Here is a 13,855-nt window from a genome sequence, read left to right as displayed (position 1 = left end):
CTCTCTCCCCCCCCTTTGTTTTGTTTCTTAAATTCCACGTGAGTGAAATCATATGGTATTTGTCATTCTCTAATTGACTTATTTCGTTTAGCATTGTCCTCTCTAGTTCCATCCAAGTTGTTGCAAATGGGAAGATTTCATTCTTTTTTTATGGCTGAATAATATCCCATTGTATATATACACCACATCGTTTTTATCCATTCTTCTCTTGATGGAAACTTGCTCTGCTTCTACAATTTGGCTATTGTAAATAATGCGGCAGTAAACATAGGGGTGCATGTAGCCTTTCAAATTAGTGTTTTTGTATTCTTTGGGTAAATACACAGTAGTGTGATTACTGGATCAGAGAGCATTCTATTTTTAGTTTTTTGAGGAACCTCCATACTACTTTCCAGAGTGGCTGCAACAGTTAGCGTTCTCATCAACAGTGCATGAGGATTCCATTTTCTCCATATCTTTGCCAACACTTGTTTCCTGTGTTGTAGATTTTAGCCACTCTGACAGGTGTGAGATGTTATCTCATTGTGGTTTTGATTTACACTTCCCTGATGATGAGTGATGTTGAGCCATCTCTTCATGTGTCTGTCAGCCATCTGCATGTCTTCTTTGGAGAAATGTCTGTTCATGTCTTCTGTCCAGTTTTTAATTGGGTTATTTGTTTTTGGGGTGTTGAGTTGTATCAGGTCCTTCTGTATTTTGGATACTATATCGGATATGTCATATGCAGATATCTTCTCCCATTCCATAGGTTGTTTTTTTAGTTTTGTTGATTGTTTCCTTCGCTGTGCGGAAGTTTTTTATTTTGACTTAGTCCCAGTAGTTCAGTTTTGCTTTTCTTCCCTTGCCTCAGGAGATGTAACTAGAAAAATGTTGCTATGGTCTGGGTAAGAGCAATTACTGCCTCTGCTCTATTTTAGGATTTTTTATGGTTTCAGGTCTCACATTTAGGTCTTCAATTCACTTTGAATTTATTTTTGTGTCTGGTATAAGAAAGTGGTCCAGTTTCATTCTTTTGTATGTAGCTGTCCAGTTTTCTCAACACCATTTGTTGAAGAGATTGTCTTTTTTCCATTACATATTCTTGCCTCCTTTGTTGAAGATTAATTAACCATATACTTGTGGGTTTATTTCTGGGTTTTCTGTTCTGTTCTATTGATCTGTGTGTCTATTTTTGTGCCAGTGCAATACTCATTTGATTACTACAGATTTGTAATATAACTTGAGGTCTGGAATTGTGATGCCTCCAGCTTTGCTTTTCTTTTTCAGGATGGTTTTGACTATTCAGGGTCCTTTATGGTTCCAAACACATTTTAGGATTATTTGTTCTAGTTCTGTGAAAAATGCTATTGGTATTTTGATACGGATTTCATTAAATCTGTAGATTGCTTTGGGTAGTCTGGACATTTTAACAATATTTGTTCTTCCAGTCTGTAAGCATGAAATATCTTTGTGTTGTCTTCAGTTTCTTTTTATCAGTGTTTTATACTTTTCAGAGTATAGGTCTTTCACCTCCTTGATTAAGTTTATGCCTAGGTATTTTACTATTTTTGGTACAATTGTAAATAGGATTGCTTTCTTAATTTTCTGTTTCTGTTGCTTCATTATTACTGCATAGAAATGCAGTGGATTTCTGTACATTGATTTTGTATCCTGCAACATTACTGAATTCATTTATCAGTTCTAGTAGTTTTTTGGTGGAGTCTTGAGTTTTCTATATATAGTACCATGTCATTTTGAATAGTGTTAAGTTTTGTCTTTACCAAATTTTTGATTTTATTAGTTTTTATTATCTGATTGCTGTGGCTAGGATTTCCATTACTATGTTGAATAAAAGTGGTGAGAGTGGCCACCCATCATCAATGGATGTTGTACTTTGTCAGAATGCTTTTTCTGGCTCAGTTGAAATAATCATATGGTTTTTATCCTTGCTCTTAATGTGATGTATCATGTTGACTGATTTGCCAACGTTGAACCACCCTTGCATCCTGGGAATAAATCCACTTGATTTTGATGAATAAGTTTTCTAATGTATTGTTGGATTCAACTTGCTGATATTTTATTGAGGAGTTTTGAATGTGTATTCATCAGAGATATTGGCCTGTAATATTCTCTGGATAGATAGATAGATAGGTAGATAGAGAGATCGATCTTTTATTTATTTTTATATTTTGGGAGTGTCTTTATTTCATTATGGTATCAGGGTCATGCAGACCTCATAGAATGAATTTGGAAGTTTTCCTTCCTCTTGTATTTTGGAATAGTTTGAGGAGAAAAGGTATTAACTTTTCCTTAAATGTTTAGTAGAAGTCACCTGTGAAGCCATCTGGTCTTGAGTTTTGGGGAATTTTTTGATTGCTGATTCAGTTTCATTGCTGGTAGTTGGTCTATTTAAATTTCTATTTCTTCCTTCTTCAATTTTAGTAGACTACACATTTCTAGGAACTTTTCCATTTGTAGGTTGTCCAATTTGCTAGCATATAAATTTCATAATATTCTTATAATCCTTTTTATTTCTGTTATATCAGTTGTGATTTCATCTCTTTCATTTCTGGTTTTATTTATTTGAGTCTCTCGTTTTCTATGAGTCTGACTAAATGTTTATCAGTTTTGTTTATCTTTTCAAGGAACCAACTCCTGGTTTCTTTGATCTGTACTATTTTTTTTTTTTAAGTTGTTATTTCATGTATTTCTACTCTCACCTTATTATTTCCTTCCTTCTACTGGTTTGGTGTTTTGTTATTTTTCTAGCTCCTTTAGGTGTAATGTTGGGTTGTTTGAGATTTTTCTTGCTTCTTGAGGCAATTTTGCTGTATTTTGGATCATTATGTTTTCCTTTTCATTTGTCTCCATGTATTATTTTTTTTTATTTCCTCTTTGCTTTCTTGGTTGACCCATTCATTGTTTACTAGCATGATATTTAGCATCTTTGTAAATGTGTTCTTTACAGAATTTTTCTTGTGATTGATTTCTAGTTTCATAGCATTCTGGTCAGAAAAGATTCCTGGTATGACTTCAGTCTTTTTAAATTTGTTGAGACTTATTTTGTGGTCTAACATGTTGATCTATTTTGAGAATGTTCCATGTACACTTGAAAAGAAGGTGTATTCTGGTAATTTTGGATGAAATATTTTGAATAGATCTTTTAGGTCTATCTGGTCCAAAATGTCATTCAAAGCCACTGTTACCTTGTTGATTTTCTTTGTATGATCTATCCATTGAGTTAAAAGTCCCCTACTATTATTGTATTACTGTTGATTACTTCCTTTACGTTTGTTATTAACTGCTTTATGTATTCGGGTACTCCCAGAATGGGTGGATAAATATTTACAATTGTTATATCTTCTCGTTGGCTTTTCCCCTGAATGATTATATAGTGCCCTTCTCTGTCTCTTGTTACAGTCTTTGCTTTAAAGTATTTTGTCCAATATAAGTATTGCTACCCTGGCTTTCTTTTCACACACCTATGCATGATAAATGCTTCTGCATCCCTTCACTTTCAGTCTGCATGTATCTTTAGGTCTGAAATGAGTGTTGTATACAGCATATAGATAGGTCTTATTTTTTCATCCATTTTGTCACCCTCTGTCTTTTGATTGGAATGTTTAGTCCATTTTCATTCAGTGTAATTACTGATAAGTAGGTACCTATTGTCATTTTGTTACTTGTTTTATGGTTGTTTTTGTAGTTCTTCTCTGTTCCTTTCTTCTCTTGCTCTCTTCTCTCAAGATAAGTTGGTTTTCTTTAGTGATATACTTGGATTAGTTTCTCTTTTTTTTTTTTGCATATTACTGATTTTTGATTTGTGGTTACCATTTGGTTTGTATATAACATCTTCTGTATATAGCAGTGTATGTTAAGTTTGAACTCATTCTTTACAACTTTCCTTTACTTCATATCCTTTTATTTTGTGAGTTCCTTGACTGATTTTTATAAATATACTTATTTTTACTACTTTTGTGCTTCCTACTTTCTTTACTCTAGTTTATGGTCTTTCCTTTCCACTCAGAGTCCCCTATAACATTTCGTGCAGGGCTCGTTTAGTGGTAATGAATTCCTTTAACTTTTGTTTGTCGGGAAAAATCTTTATCTCACCTTCTATTCTGAAGGATGGCTTTGCTGGATAGAGTATTCTTGGCTGCAGCATTTTGAATATATCATGCCACGCCCTCTGGCTTGCAAGATTTCTATTGAAAAATCATCTGGTAGCCTTATGTGGTTTCCTTTATATGTAACTGCTTTCTTCTGCTTTTAAAATTACCTGTCACTTCTTTTCCCACCTTAACTACTGTGTATCTTGGTGTGGACCTCCTTGGGTGGATTTTATGTGGGGTGGGATCTCTGTGCCTAGGTTATCTGGATTTGTTTCCTTCCCCAGATTTGGGAGATTTACAACTATTATTTCTTCAAATAAATTTTCTGCCCGCTTTTCTTTCTCTTCTCCTTCTGTGATCCTATAAGGCAAATGTTATTACACTTGAAAAAAAAAAAAATATATATATATATATATTTATTTATTTATTTATTTATCCCCCCCCCCTCCCCCAATCTGCTCAGCTTATTTTCTATTTTTCTGTTCTCCAGGTCACTGGTCTGATCTTCTGCTTTGTCTCTTCTACCTTTATTACATCTAGTGTATTTTTAAATTCATTTATGGTGCTCCTTATCTCTAATCGGTTCTTTTTTTTTTTTTTTTTATCTCATTAAGTGTCAGAGATGTCTTTTACTCTTAAGTCTGGTGAGTATCTTTATGATCATTACTTTAAATTCTCTAACAGGCATATTACTTATCTCCATTTTGCTTTGGTCTCTTGCTGTAATTTTGTCTTATTCTTTTACTTGGGACATATTCCTCTGTCTCCTCATTTTGCCTAACTTCTGTATAGGTTTCTGTGTGTTAGGGCAGACAGCCACATCTGCACTTGCAACTAATGGCCTTATGAAGAAGAGGTCCGGTAGTTTCCTGCTATGTAGTATCCCCTTTTCACCAGAATCTGCCCCTTTAGGCGTGTCTCCTATGTGTGATGTATCTACCCTGCTGTTGTGGCTGAGCTGCTTTTTCCTTCAGTCCAGTCGTCTGCAATAGCTTTCTTGGCCTGTTGTGGGCAGTGTCTACTCCCTGTGATGTCAGTGGGTCAGCCTGGAGATGCCATGGGCTTGACTTGAAACAGACCAGGCATTTGCCAGAGATATAGCACCAAACTGCAAGGCACTTTCCCTGGTTGTCTCCTGAGAAGCTTTCATTGGTAGGGGTGGGGCCTGAAGTCAGACCAGTTGTCTGCCTCCAGCCTACTACTGGTTCTCTGACTGGTATGGGTGTTTATCTTTCCTCTCTCAGGGGCATGCGTCATGTTGAAGTGGTGCTGGCTACTCTACGGGCTGCTTTCACACTGCCAGGGCTGCAGCATCCTGTATGGGGTCTGGTCAAGAGTATATTGGAGAGGGTAGTTCCACTGAAACACAGCATAGGGAGGCAGGGTGGTGGTGCTAGCAAGTTTTGAGTGCTGCTGTTTTTTTTGTAGGAGGGGCCTTGAAGGGGTTGGTCTGTGGAAGCTGATAATTTTAACTATTAAAACTACTAGTGCTAATAATAACTATGTTTATGGTTACAATTTATTAAACACTAAGTGCAAGTGTTTATGCTCCACCAAACGCTATGGTGACACATCTTTAAGTTATCATCTCGTTTATTTATAAGGAAGCTGATGCTTAGAAAAATTAAGCAATGTATTGTAAATCTTTGAGTTGAGATTTGAACCCAGGCCTACCTGACTCCTGAACTAGTACCTTTACTCTATTATCCTGCCTCTAAAAAAGACCTGACTATCCCTTTTCTAACAAGAGAAATTAAGACTAATCTGTATCACCCAGAATAAAGCTCATATCAGATGCCAAAACAAGTCAGTTAGTTTCTCGGACTCAAGGCTACAGAGAGAATCTGTAATTCTTGTCTACTTTTCACCCCAAAGTGTGACATTACTCTGGAGCCAGCGGACAGGCAAGTGATAATAATTGCCTACATGCCCATCTGCATGAGTGAGGCAATGCTTCATGGAAGAATGCCTAAAAGGGTTCCTTTCCCTGAGAACCACCTGTCCCCCCAAAGTGAATAAAAAGAACAGCCTCTTTTCCCAACGAGAGAGATGACTGAGACAGAATATAGGGTTAAGAATTTTTTTCCTTTTTTTTGGTCTCATTTTAATGCCTTAAATATTTTCCTCAATAAAACACACACATACTTCAAATAGGAATTGAAGAAAAGTAGGTGAAAGAGAAGGGACAAAAGAAGGAATTGTAAAAGAGCAAATAAGAACTTCCGCAGGAAGTCACCAAGAACTTTCAAGGTCTTCTGGTTATTTAGAGACAAAGGAGAAGGGTCTGGGCATGAGAAACTAGATGAGGTCAAGACATTAACATTAAGAATAAATACTGGAATGTGGGGAAATATTAAGTATAATGTTTTCTGTATTTAGCTGCTTAAAATTAAGTGACAGATTGTTTCTATTAAAGAATCTACAATCTGTAAAAAATAATGAACTATAATCAAAATAATTAAAACAATCATGTGCATGGCACTTTACATGTTGTATTTCATATAATCTAAAAAACAGCCTTAAAACATAGGCTGTACTTTAATGCTTGTTTTATATTTGGAGAAACTGAGCCTTAAATGAGGTTAAGCAACTTGCTTAAGGACACCACTAAGAAATTGACAAAACTGGAATTTAGAGCCAGGAACTTTGATTTCATAGACTGAACACTTATCTTCTATATTCAGTAGTCAACAAGTAATGCTGTTTTCATTTCTCTTTTCCTAATAAGGTTCTGATATAATTTTAGACAACTTTAAGCATTGTCCTAGCAATATATGCTGGCTGGGTTCTTAATAAGGAAAATAACCAATAACTCTCAGGAATAAAATGCTACATCAGTATCAAGTTAGTCAACCATTAGGTGTTAGGGGTCTCTGTGCCCAGTACTATTTCAGAGTTTGATCTCATAGAAAGTATGAATGAATTCAATTCCAAAGTCAATTCTAACTTGGAAAAAACTAAAAGGTTTTCTGAGCATGGGAGGTGCTTCCTGCTGGCCATGAATCCAAGAAAGAAAACTGGCAGGAGTGATATAAATATAACCAATGGTTTCAGCAGTGGAAATCAATGTTTCCTCAATGTTGCATAAGCAACTGATAAAGAGCGTAGGGCCTGACTGTGACAACACAGATGCACCTTATGGACATTATCCTAAGTGAAATAAGCCAGTCACAAAGGTCAAATACTGCATGAATCCACTCTCAAAAGGCATCTAAAATAATCAAACTCCTAGAAGCAGAGAGTAGAATGGTGTTTGCCAGGGGAGGGGGAAATGGGGAGTTGTTATTCAATGGGTATAAAATTTTAGTCATGCAAGATGAGTTCTACAGATTTGCTATGCAACACTGTGCTTATAGTTAACAATACTTTATTGTGCATTTAAGATTTGTCAAGAGAGTAGATCTCATATTAAGTATTCTTACAACAATTAAAAAAGTTGCTCTTATGAATGCAGCATAACTTTGATATGACAAATATATTGCAAAGAAAGAAATAGACCAATATTATATATGAAAAAAAAATGAGCATAGGGCTTGAGTAATTGCTAAACAGACATCCATAAGCCAAACCACATGTGTCACTATTCCCAGCAGTAACATTGAGTTCAACTTGGGAGGTAAGAAGTACAAACAAATTCCACATCCCTCCATATTGTTTTGTGGTGATGTCCTTGACGAGCTCATACCACTGACAGCTGCACAGTTAACTACACACATAGGACTTCTTCTTTTGTTTTTTAATCAGAATGCTGTCATGTGAGGCATAAGAAAAATTATAAAGCCTTTAGATTCCTTCATTTCAAAAACAAATAAAATACTTACATTATTAACAGAAGAGCATACTGGTTTCGGTCCGTAAAATCTTTGGGAAAGGACAACTGTAAAGGAAGTTCTTTTAAAGAAAGAGCAAAATATTAAAGATGGAGAGTCATTTACATGTAAAACTATAAGATGCAGAGAATGTTGTTCTTAAATAACATAGCATGCACAAAACTTTACCATAGTCGTCAATATGAAGCATTTTAATTTCTGACTTTACTATCTTCTTCTTCAGGATAGCTTCCTTCAGGATGGAATTGCTTTCCAATATAAAATATTCTATAAATCAAAAAAGTTAATTTAAATAATTACTATATGTTGATCAGGAATCAGTACAACACAACAAATAATCAGTGATTATCATTTGGCAAGCACTGTGTTAGGCACTGATTAAACTCTCATAATTTCTCTCCTGGCTGGATTACTACAACAGTTTTCTAACTGAGCTTTCTTATTCCAGTGAAATGTTCTCTATTTGCCCTATTCTTGGAATTAGCATTTACATTTTCAAAATGCAAATCTGATCGTTACTACTCTGCCTAAGAATATTTAAAAGAATACAAACTTATCTAGCACCCAATAAGGTAACATTTACCATTCTGGGATTCCAATACAAAATTATGAGGCATGTAAAAAATCAGGAAAATATTACCTATAATGAGTACAAATATAATCAATAGAAATAATGCAAATGATATCGATTGGCAATACCATTAAAAAAGAGAATATAATTATATCCCATATGTTTATTAAGGTGAAAAAAAATAGGCATGAGGATATTAAGGAGAAATATGAATGAAATTTTTTAAAAAGACACAAGTTAAAATACTAAAAATTAAAAACTGCAAAATCTGATATAAAGACAATCTAAGATGAAAAACAGTAGATGGCATTAATGGCATTTTAGGTACTGTAAAATGATTAATGAATATGAGAATATAGCAATAGCCAATTAAAAAAAATCAAAAAAATTGACAAAACATGAAACAAACATCAGTAACTTGCTGGAATTTTGATTGATATACTAAATCTATAAATTTATTGGGAGATTAGACATACTGAAAAAAGTGAGCCCTCTAATCCATAAGTATGTATGTATATCCACTGATTTCTCTCAATCTTGGGAGAAAGCAATCAGTCTTTCAACATTAAGACATTAAGTATGGTATCAGTTGTAGTAGTTCATCTAATTAAGAAATTTCCTTTCTAGTTATTATTAATATATTGTTGTGTTTACTGTTTTTCAATTTTATCAAATACTTCTAAATCCTCAGAGTTAATAGTAAAGTGAATTGCATCGACTGCTGAATGTTACAGCAATCATGGATTCTTCAGGTAAACCCCATGTACTCATAATATATTATCCTTTTATAAATTGGTAGATTTTACTTGCTAGTACTTAGTGAACTTTGTATCTATATTCATTAGGAAAAAAATTAAAGATTTTTTTTTTTTAAGTAATCACTACATCTAACATGGGGCTCAAACTCATAACCTCAAGATCAAGAGTCTCACAGTCTACCAACTGAGCCAAATAGGCACGTGCCACCCCCTTTTTTATTTTTATCCTTGTAAGGTTTATGCTGGATGTGGAATCTGGAATGTTGGCCTTATTTCTTCTGAGATTTTGTGTAAGTTTGGTATAAATATTATTGAATATTGCACAGAATTCACCAGTGAAGCTAACTGGAATTTTCTTTGTGGGAAGAATATTAGTTGAAAAATTTTTTAGTAGATAATATTTATATAGTGTATTTCCTCCTGTCTGGTTGTTTAGCAATTAATGTCTTTTAAGAAATGTACCCACTTCATCAAAAATGTGAAATTCGCTACCATAAAATTACTTACAGTGTTCCATTACTATCATTCTAATGTGTGTAGGATCCATTATTAACATTTGCATTTCATTAATGAAAATAGTGTACAGTTTCTTTGATGACTCTATATAGAACTTTATAAATTTTATTGATCTTTAAAAAACTTTGCTTTTATATATTTTCTCTACTGCTAGTCCGTTTTCTTTATCATTTATTTCCACTCTTTATTATTTCCTCCCTTTAACTTAATTTGCTCTTCTTTTTTCTATCTACTTAAAGTGGAAGTTTAGATGATTGATTTTAAAGTTTTCCTTCTTTATTAAGCAAGATTTTAGAGTCGTAAAATTCTAGTCAGATTGTCAGGTATCTCCAAATCTGAATTAGTTATATTTTCATTTTTCTGTGGCTCAAAGTATTTTCCTAAATTATTCTTTTATCTATGTATTATTTAGAACTGCAAGTCTGGTAACAAAACATTCTCAGCATTTCTTCTGTATTCTTTATTTTGCCTTCACTTTTGAAGGCTGTTTTCTAAGATCATTTATTCCAGGTTGAAGATTATGTTTTCTTCTCCATCATCATTTAATTAATTAACTTTAATTCCAGTATACTTAATATACAGTATTATGTTAGTTATAGGCATGCAATATAATGATTCAGCAGTTATACAGTGCTCATCATGATAAGTGCACTCTTAATCCCCTTCTATTTCACCCACCCCACCTCCCACCCACTGTCCTCCGGTAGCCATGTTTGTTTGTAGTTTTTGGTTTGTCTCTTTTTTCCCTTTGTTTTGTTTCTTAAACTCGACATATGAGTGAAATCATATGGTATTAGTCTTTCTCTGACTGACTTCGCTTAGCATTATATTCTCTAGATCCATCCATGTTGTTGCAAATGGCAAGATTTCATTCTTTTTTATGGCTGAATAATATTCCATTGTGTGTGGGTATATCACATCCACTTTATCCATTCATCTATTGATGGACGCTTGGGCTGCTTCCATAATTTGGGTATTGTAAATAATGCTGCAATAAACGGGTGCATATAGCCTTTCAAATCAATGTTTTTGTATTCTTTGGGTAAATATCCAGTAGTGTGCTTACTGAATTGTATGGTAGTTGTCATTTTAATTTTTTGAGGAACCTCCATACTGCTTTCCAGAGTGGCTGCAACAGTTTGCATTCCCATCAACAGTGCATGAGGATTCCATTTTCTCCACACTCTTGCCAACACTTGCTGTTTCTTGTGTTGCTGATTTTAGCCATTCTGACAGGAGTGAAGTGATACTTCATTGTGGTTTTGATTGATTTGCATTTCTCTGATAATAAGTGATGTTGAGCATCTTTTCATGTGTCTGTTGGCCATCTGAATGTCTTCTTTGGAGAAATGTCTGTTTATGTCTTCTGCCCAGTTTTTAAGATTGAATTGATTGATTGATTGATCTGAAAGAGAGAGAATGAGCACAAACAGGGACATGGCAGGCAGAGGGAGAGAGAGAAGCAGGCTCCCCACGGAGCAAAGAGCCCAAACCCTGGGATCATGACTGGAGCCAAAGGCAGACGCCTAACCAACTGAGCCACCCAAGCACCCCGTCTGCCCACTTTTTAATTGGGTTATTTGTTTTTGGGGTGTTGAGTTATATCAGATCTTTATATATTTTGGATACTAACCCTTTATTGGATATGTCATCTGCAAATATCTTCTCCAATTCTGTAGGTTGTCTTCTAGTTTTGTTTCCTTCACTGTGCAGAAACTTTTTATTTTGATGTAGTCCCAATAGTTCATTTTTGCCTTTGTTTCCTTTGCCTCAGGAGACATAATTAGAAAAATGTTGCTATGGCCAATGTAAAAGAAATTACTGCCTGTGCTCTATTCTAGGATTTTATGATTTCATGGCTCACATTTAGGTCCTTATTTTGAGTTTATTTTTGTGTCTGGTGTAAGAAAGTGGTCCAGTTTCATTCTTTTGCGTGTAGTTGTCCAGTTTTCTCAACACCATTTGTTGAAGAGACGGCCTTTTTTCAAATGCATTAGCTTGCCTCTTGTTGAAGACTGATTGACCATATAAACATGGGTTTATTTCTGGTCTTTCTATTCTGTTCTATCGATCTATGCATCTATTTTGTGCCAGTACCATATTTTTTTGATCACTACAGATTTGTAATATAACTTGAGGTCTGTAATCGTGACTCCTCCAGCTTTTTCAAGACTGCTTTGACTGTCTTTTGTGATTTTATACAAATTTTAGGATTGTTCTAGGTCTTTGAAAAATGTTGTTCATATTTTGATAGAGATTTCATTAAATCTATAGATTCCTTTGGGTTGTATGGACATTTTAACAATATTTGTCCTTCCAATCCATGAACATGGAATATCTTTCCATTTCTTTGTGTCCTCTTCAATTTCTTTCATCAGTGTTTTATGGTTTTCAGAGCATAGGTGTTTCACGCCCTTGGTTCATTTTATTCCTATGCATTTTATTATTTTTGGTACATTTTTAAAAGGGACTATTTAATTTCTTTTTGCTGCTTTATTATTAGTGTATAGAAATGGAACAGATTTCTGTATATTGATTTTCTATCCTGCAACCTTAAATTCACTTATCAGTTCTAGTAGTTTTGGGTGGAGTATTGGGTTTGCTATATATGGTATGTCATCTGCAAATAGTGAACAGTTTACTTATTCCTTACCAATTTGGATATTTTTCGTTTCTTTTTGTCTGATTCCTGTAGCTAGGATTTCCAGTATTATGTTGAATTAAAGTGGTGAGAGTGGACATCCCTGTCTTGCTCCTGATCTTAAAGAAACTGCTCTCAGTCTTTTATCATTGAGGGTGATGTTAGCTGTGGGTTTTTCATATAAGGCCTTTATTATGTTCAGGTATATGCCCTTTAAAACCTACTTTATTGAGGGTTTCTATCATATTGTACTTTGTCAAATGCTTTTTCTGCATCTATTGAAATGAGGATATGGTTTTTATCCTTTATTTCTGTGATATGATGTATCACGTTGATTGCTTTGTGATTGTTGAACTACCCATGCATCCTGGCAATAAAACCTACTTGATCATAGTGAATGATTTTTTTTATGTATTGTTGGATTTGGTTGGCTGGTATTTTGTTGAGCATTTTGGCATCTATGTTCATCACTGATATTAGCCTGTAGTTCTTTTTTCATAGTGTCTTTATCTAGTTTTGGTGTCAGGGTAATGCTAGCCTCATGGAATGAAGCTAGGCAGATTTCCTTCCTCTTCTGTTTTTTGGAATAGTTTGAGAAGAATACACATTAACTCTTCTTTAAGTGTTCAGTAGAACTCACCTGTGAAGCCATGTGATCCTGGACTTTTGTTTGTTTGGAGTTTTTTGATTACTGATTCAATTTCATTGCTGGTTTTTGGTCTGTTCAAATTTTCAATTTCTTCCTGATGCAGTTTTGGGAGGTTATATGTTTCTTGGAATTTATCTATTTCTTCTAGGTTCTCCAATTTGTTGGCATATAATCATTCTCTTATAATCCTTTTTATATCTGTGGTATCAGTAGTTATTTCTCCTCTTTCATTTCTGATTTTTTTTGAGTCTTCTCACTTTCTCAATTTATTTGCTTATTGATGTATTGACTTTGATGAGTACTGCTGTAGGTTTGTCAATTTTGTTAATCTTTTTTATTTTTTTAAGATTTTTATTTATTTATTTGACAGAGAGAGACACAGCGAGAGAGGGAACACAAGCAGGGGGAGTGGGAGAGGGAGAAGCAGGCTTCTCGCGGAGCAGGGGGCCTGATGTGGGGCTTGATCCCAGGACCCTGGGATCATGACCTGAGCCGAAGGCAGACACTTAAAGACTGAGCCACCCAGGCGCCCCAATTTTCTTAATCTTTTCAAAGAACTAGCTCCTGGGAAATGCTTCATATCTCCTTCTAGTCTTAATGATAGCCTTGCTGGATAGAGTTTTTTTTTTTTTTTTGCATATTTTTTTCCTTTCAACATTTTGAACATATCATGTCCCTCCCCTCTGACCTGCAAAGTTTCTTGCTGAAAAATCAGCTGATAGCCTTATGGGGTTTCTCTAGTATATATTTGTTTTCTTTTCTATATAATTGTTTTCTTTTCTCTTGCTGTTTTTTTTTT

At 34.6% G+C, this 13,855-nt stretch overlaps 1 protein-coding gene across 1 annotated transcript in view; it reads right to left on the bottom strand.

Annotated features, from left to right (window-relative positions):
• Positions 1 to 13,855, bottom strand: part of DPP10 (dipeptidyl peptidase like 10) — a 117,809-nt gene that overhangs the window by 33,178 nt on the left and 70,776 nt on the right. Inside the window, exons 11-12 of the mRNA XM_031029028.2 lie at positions 8,090 to 8,188; positions 7,913 to 7,982 (exon numbers count right to left, since the gene is read on the bottom strand). Coding sequence (XP_030884888.1) covers positions 7,913 to 7,982; positions 8,090 to 8,188 — 169 coding nt within the window. The remainder of the gene's footprint in view (positions 1 to 7,912; positions 7,983 to 8,089; positions 8,189 to 13,855) is intronic.

Source organism: Leptonychotes weddellii, chromosome 3 (genome assembly GCF_054177405.1).
Source record: "Leptonychotes weddellii isolate Sample4059 chromosome 3, ASM5417740v2, whole genome shotgun sequence".
Taxonomy (NCBI): Eukaryota; Metazoa; Chordata; class Mammalia; order Carnivora; family Phocidae; genus Leptonychotes; species Leptonychotes weddellii.
Note: the sequence above shows the minus strand (reverse complement) of the source record. Positions and strands in the feature narration are given on the sequence as shown.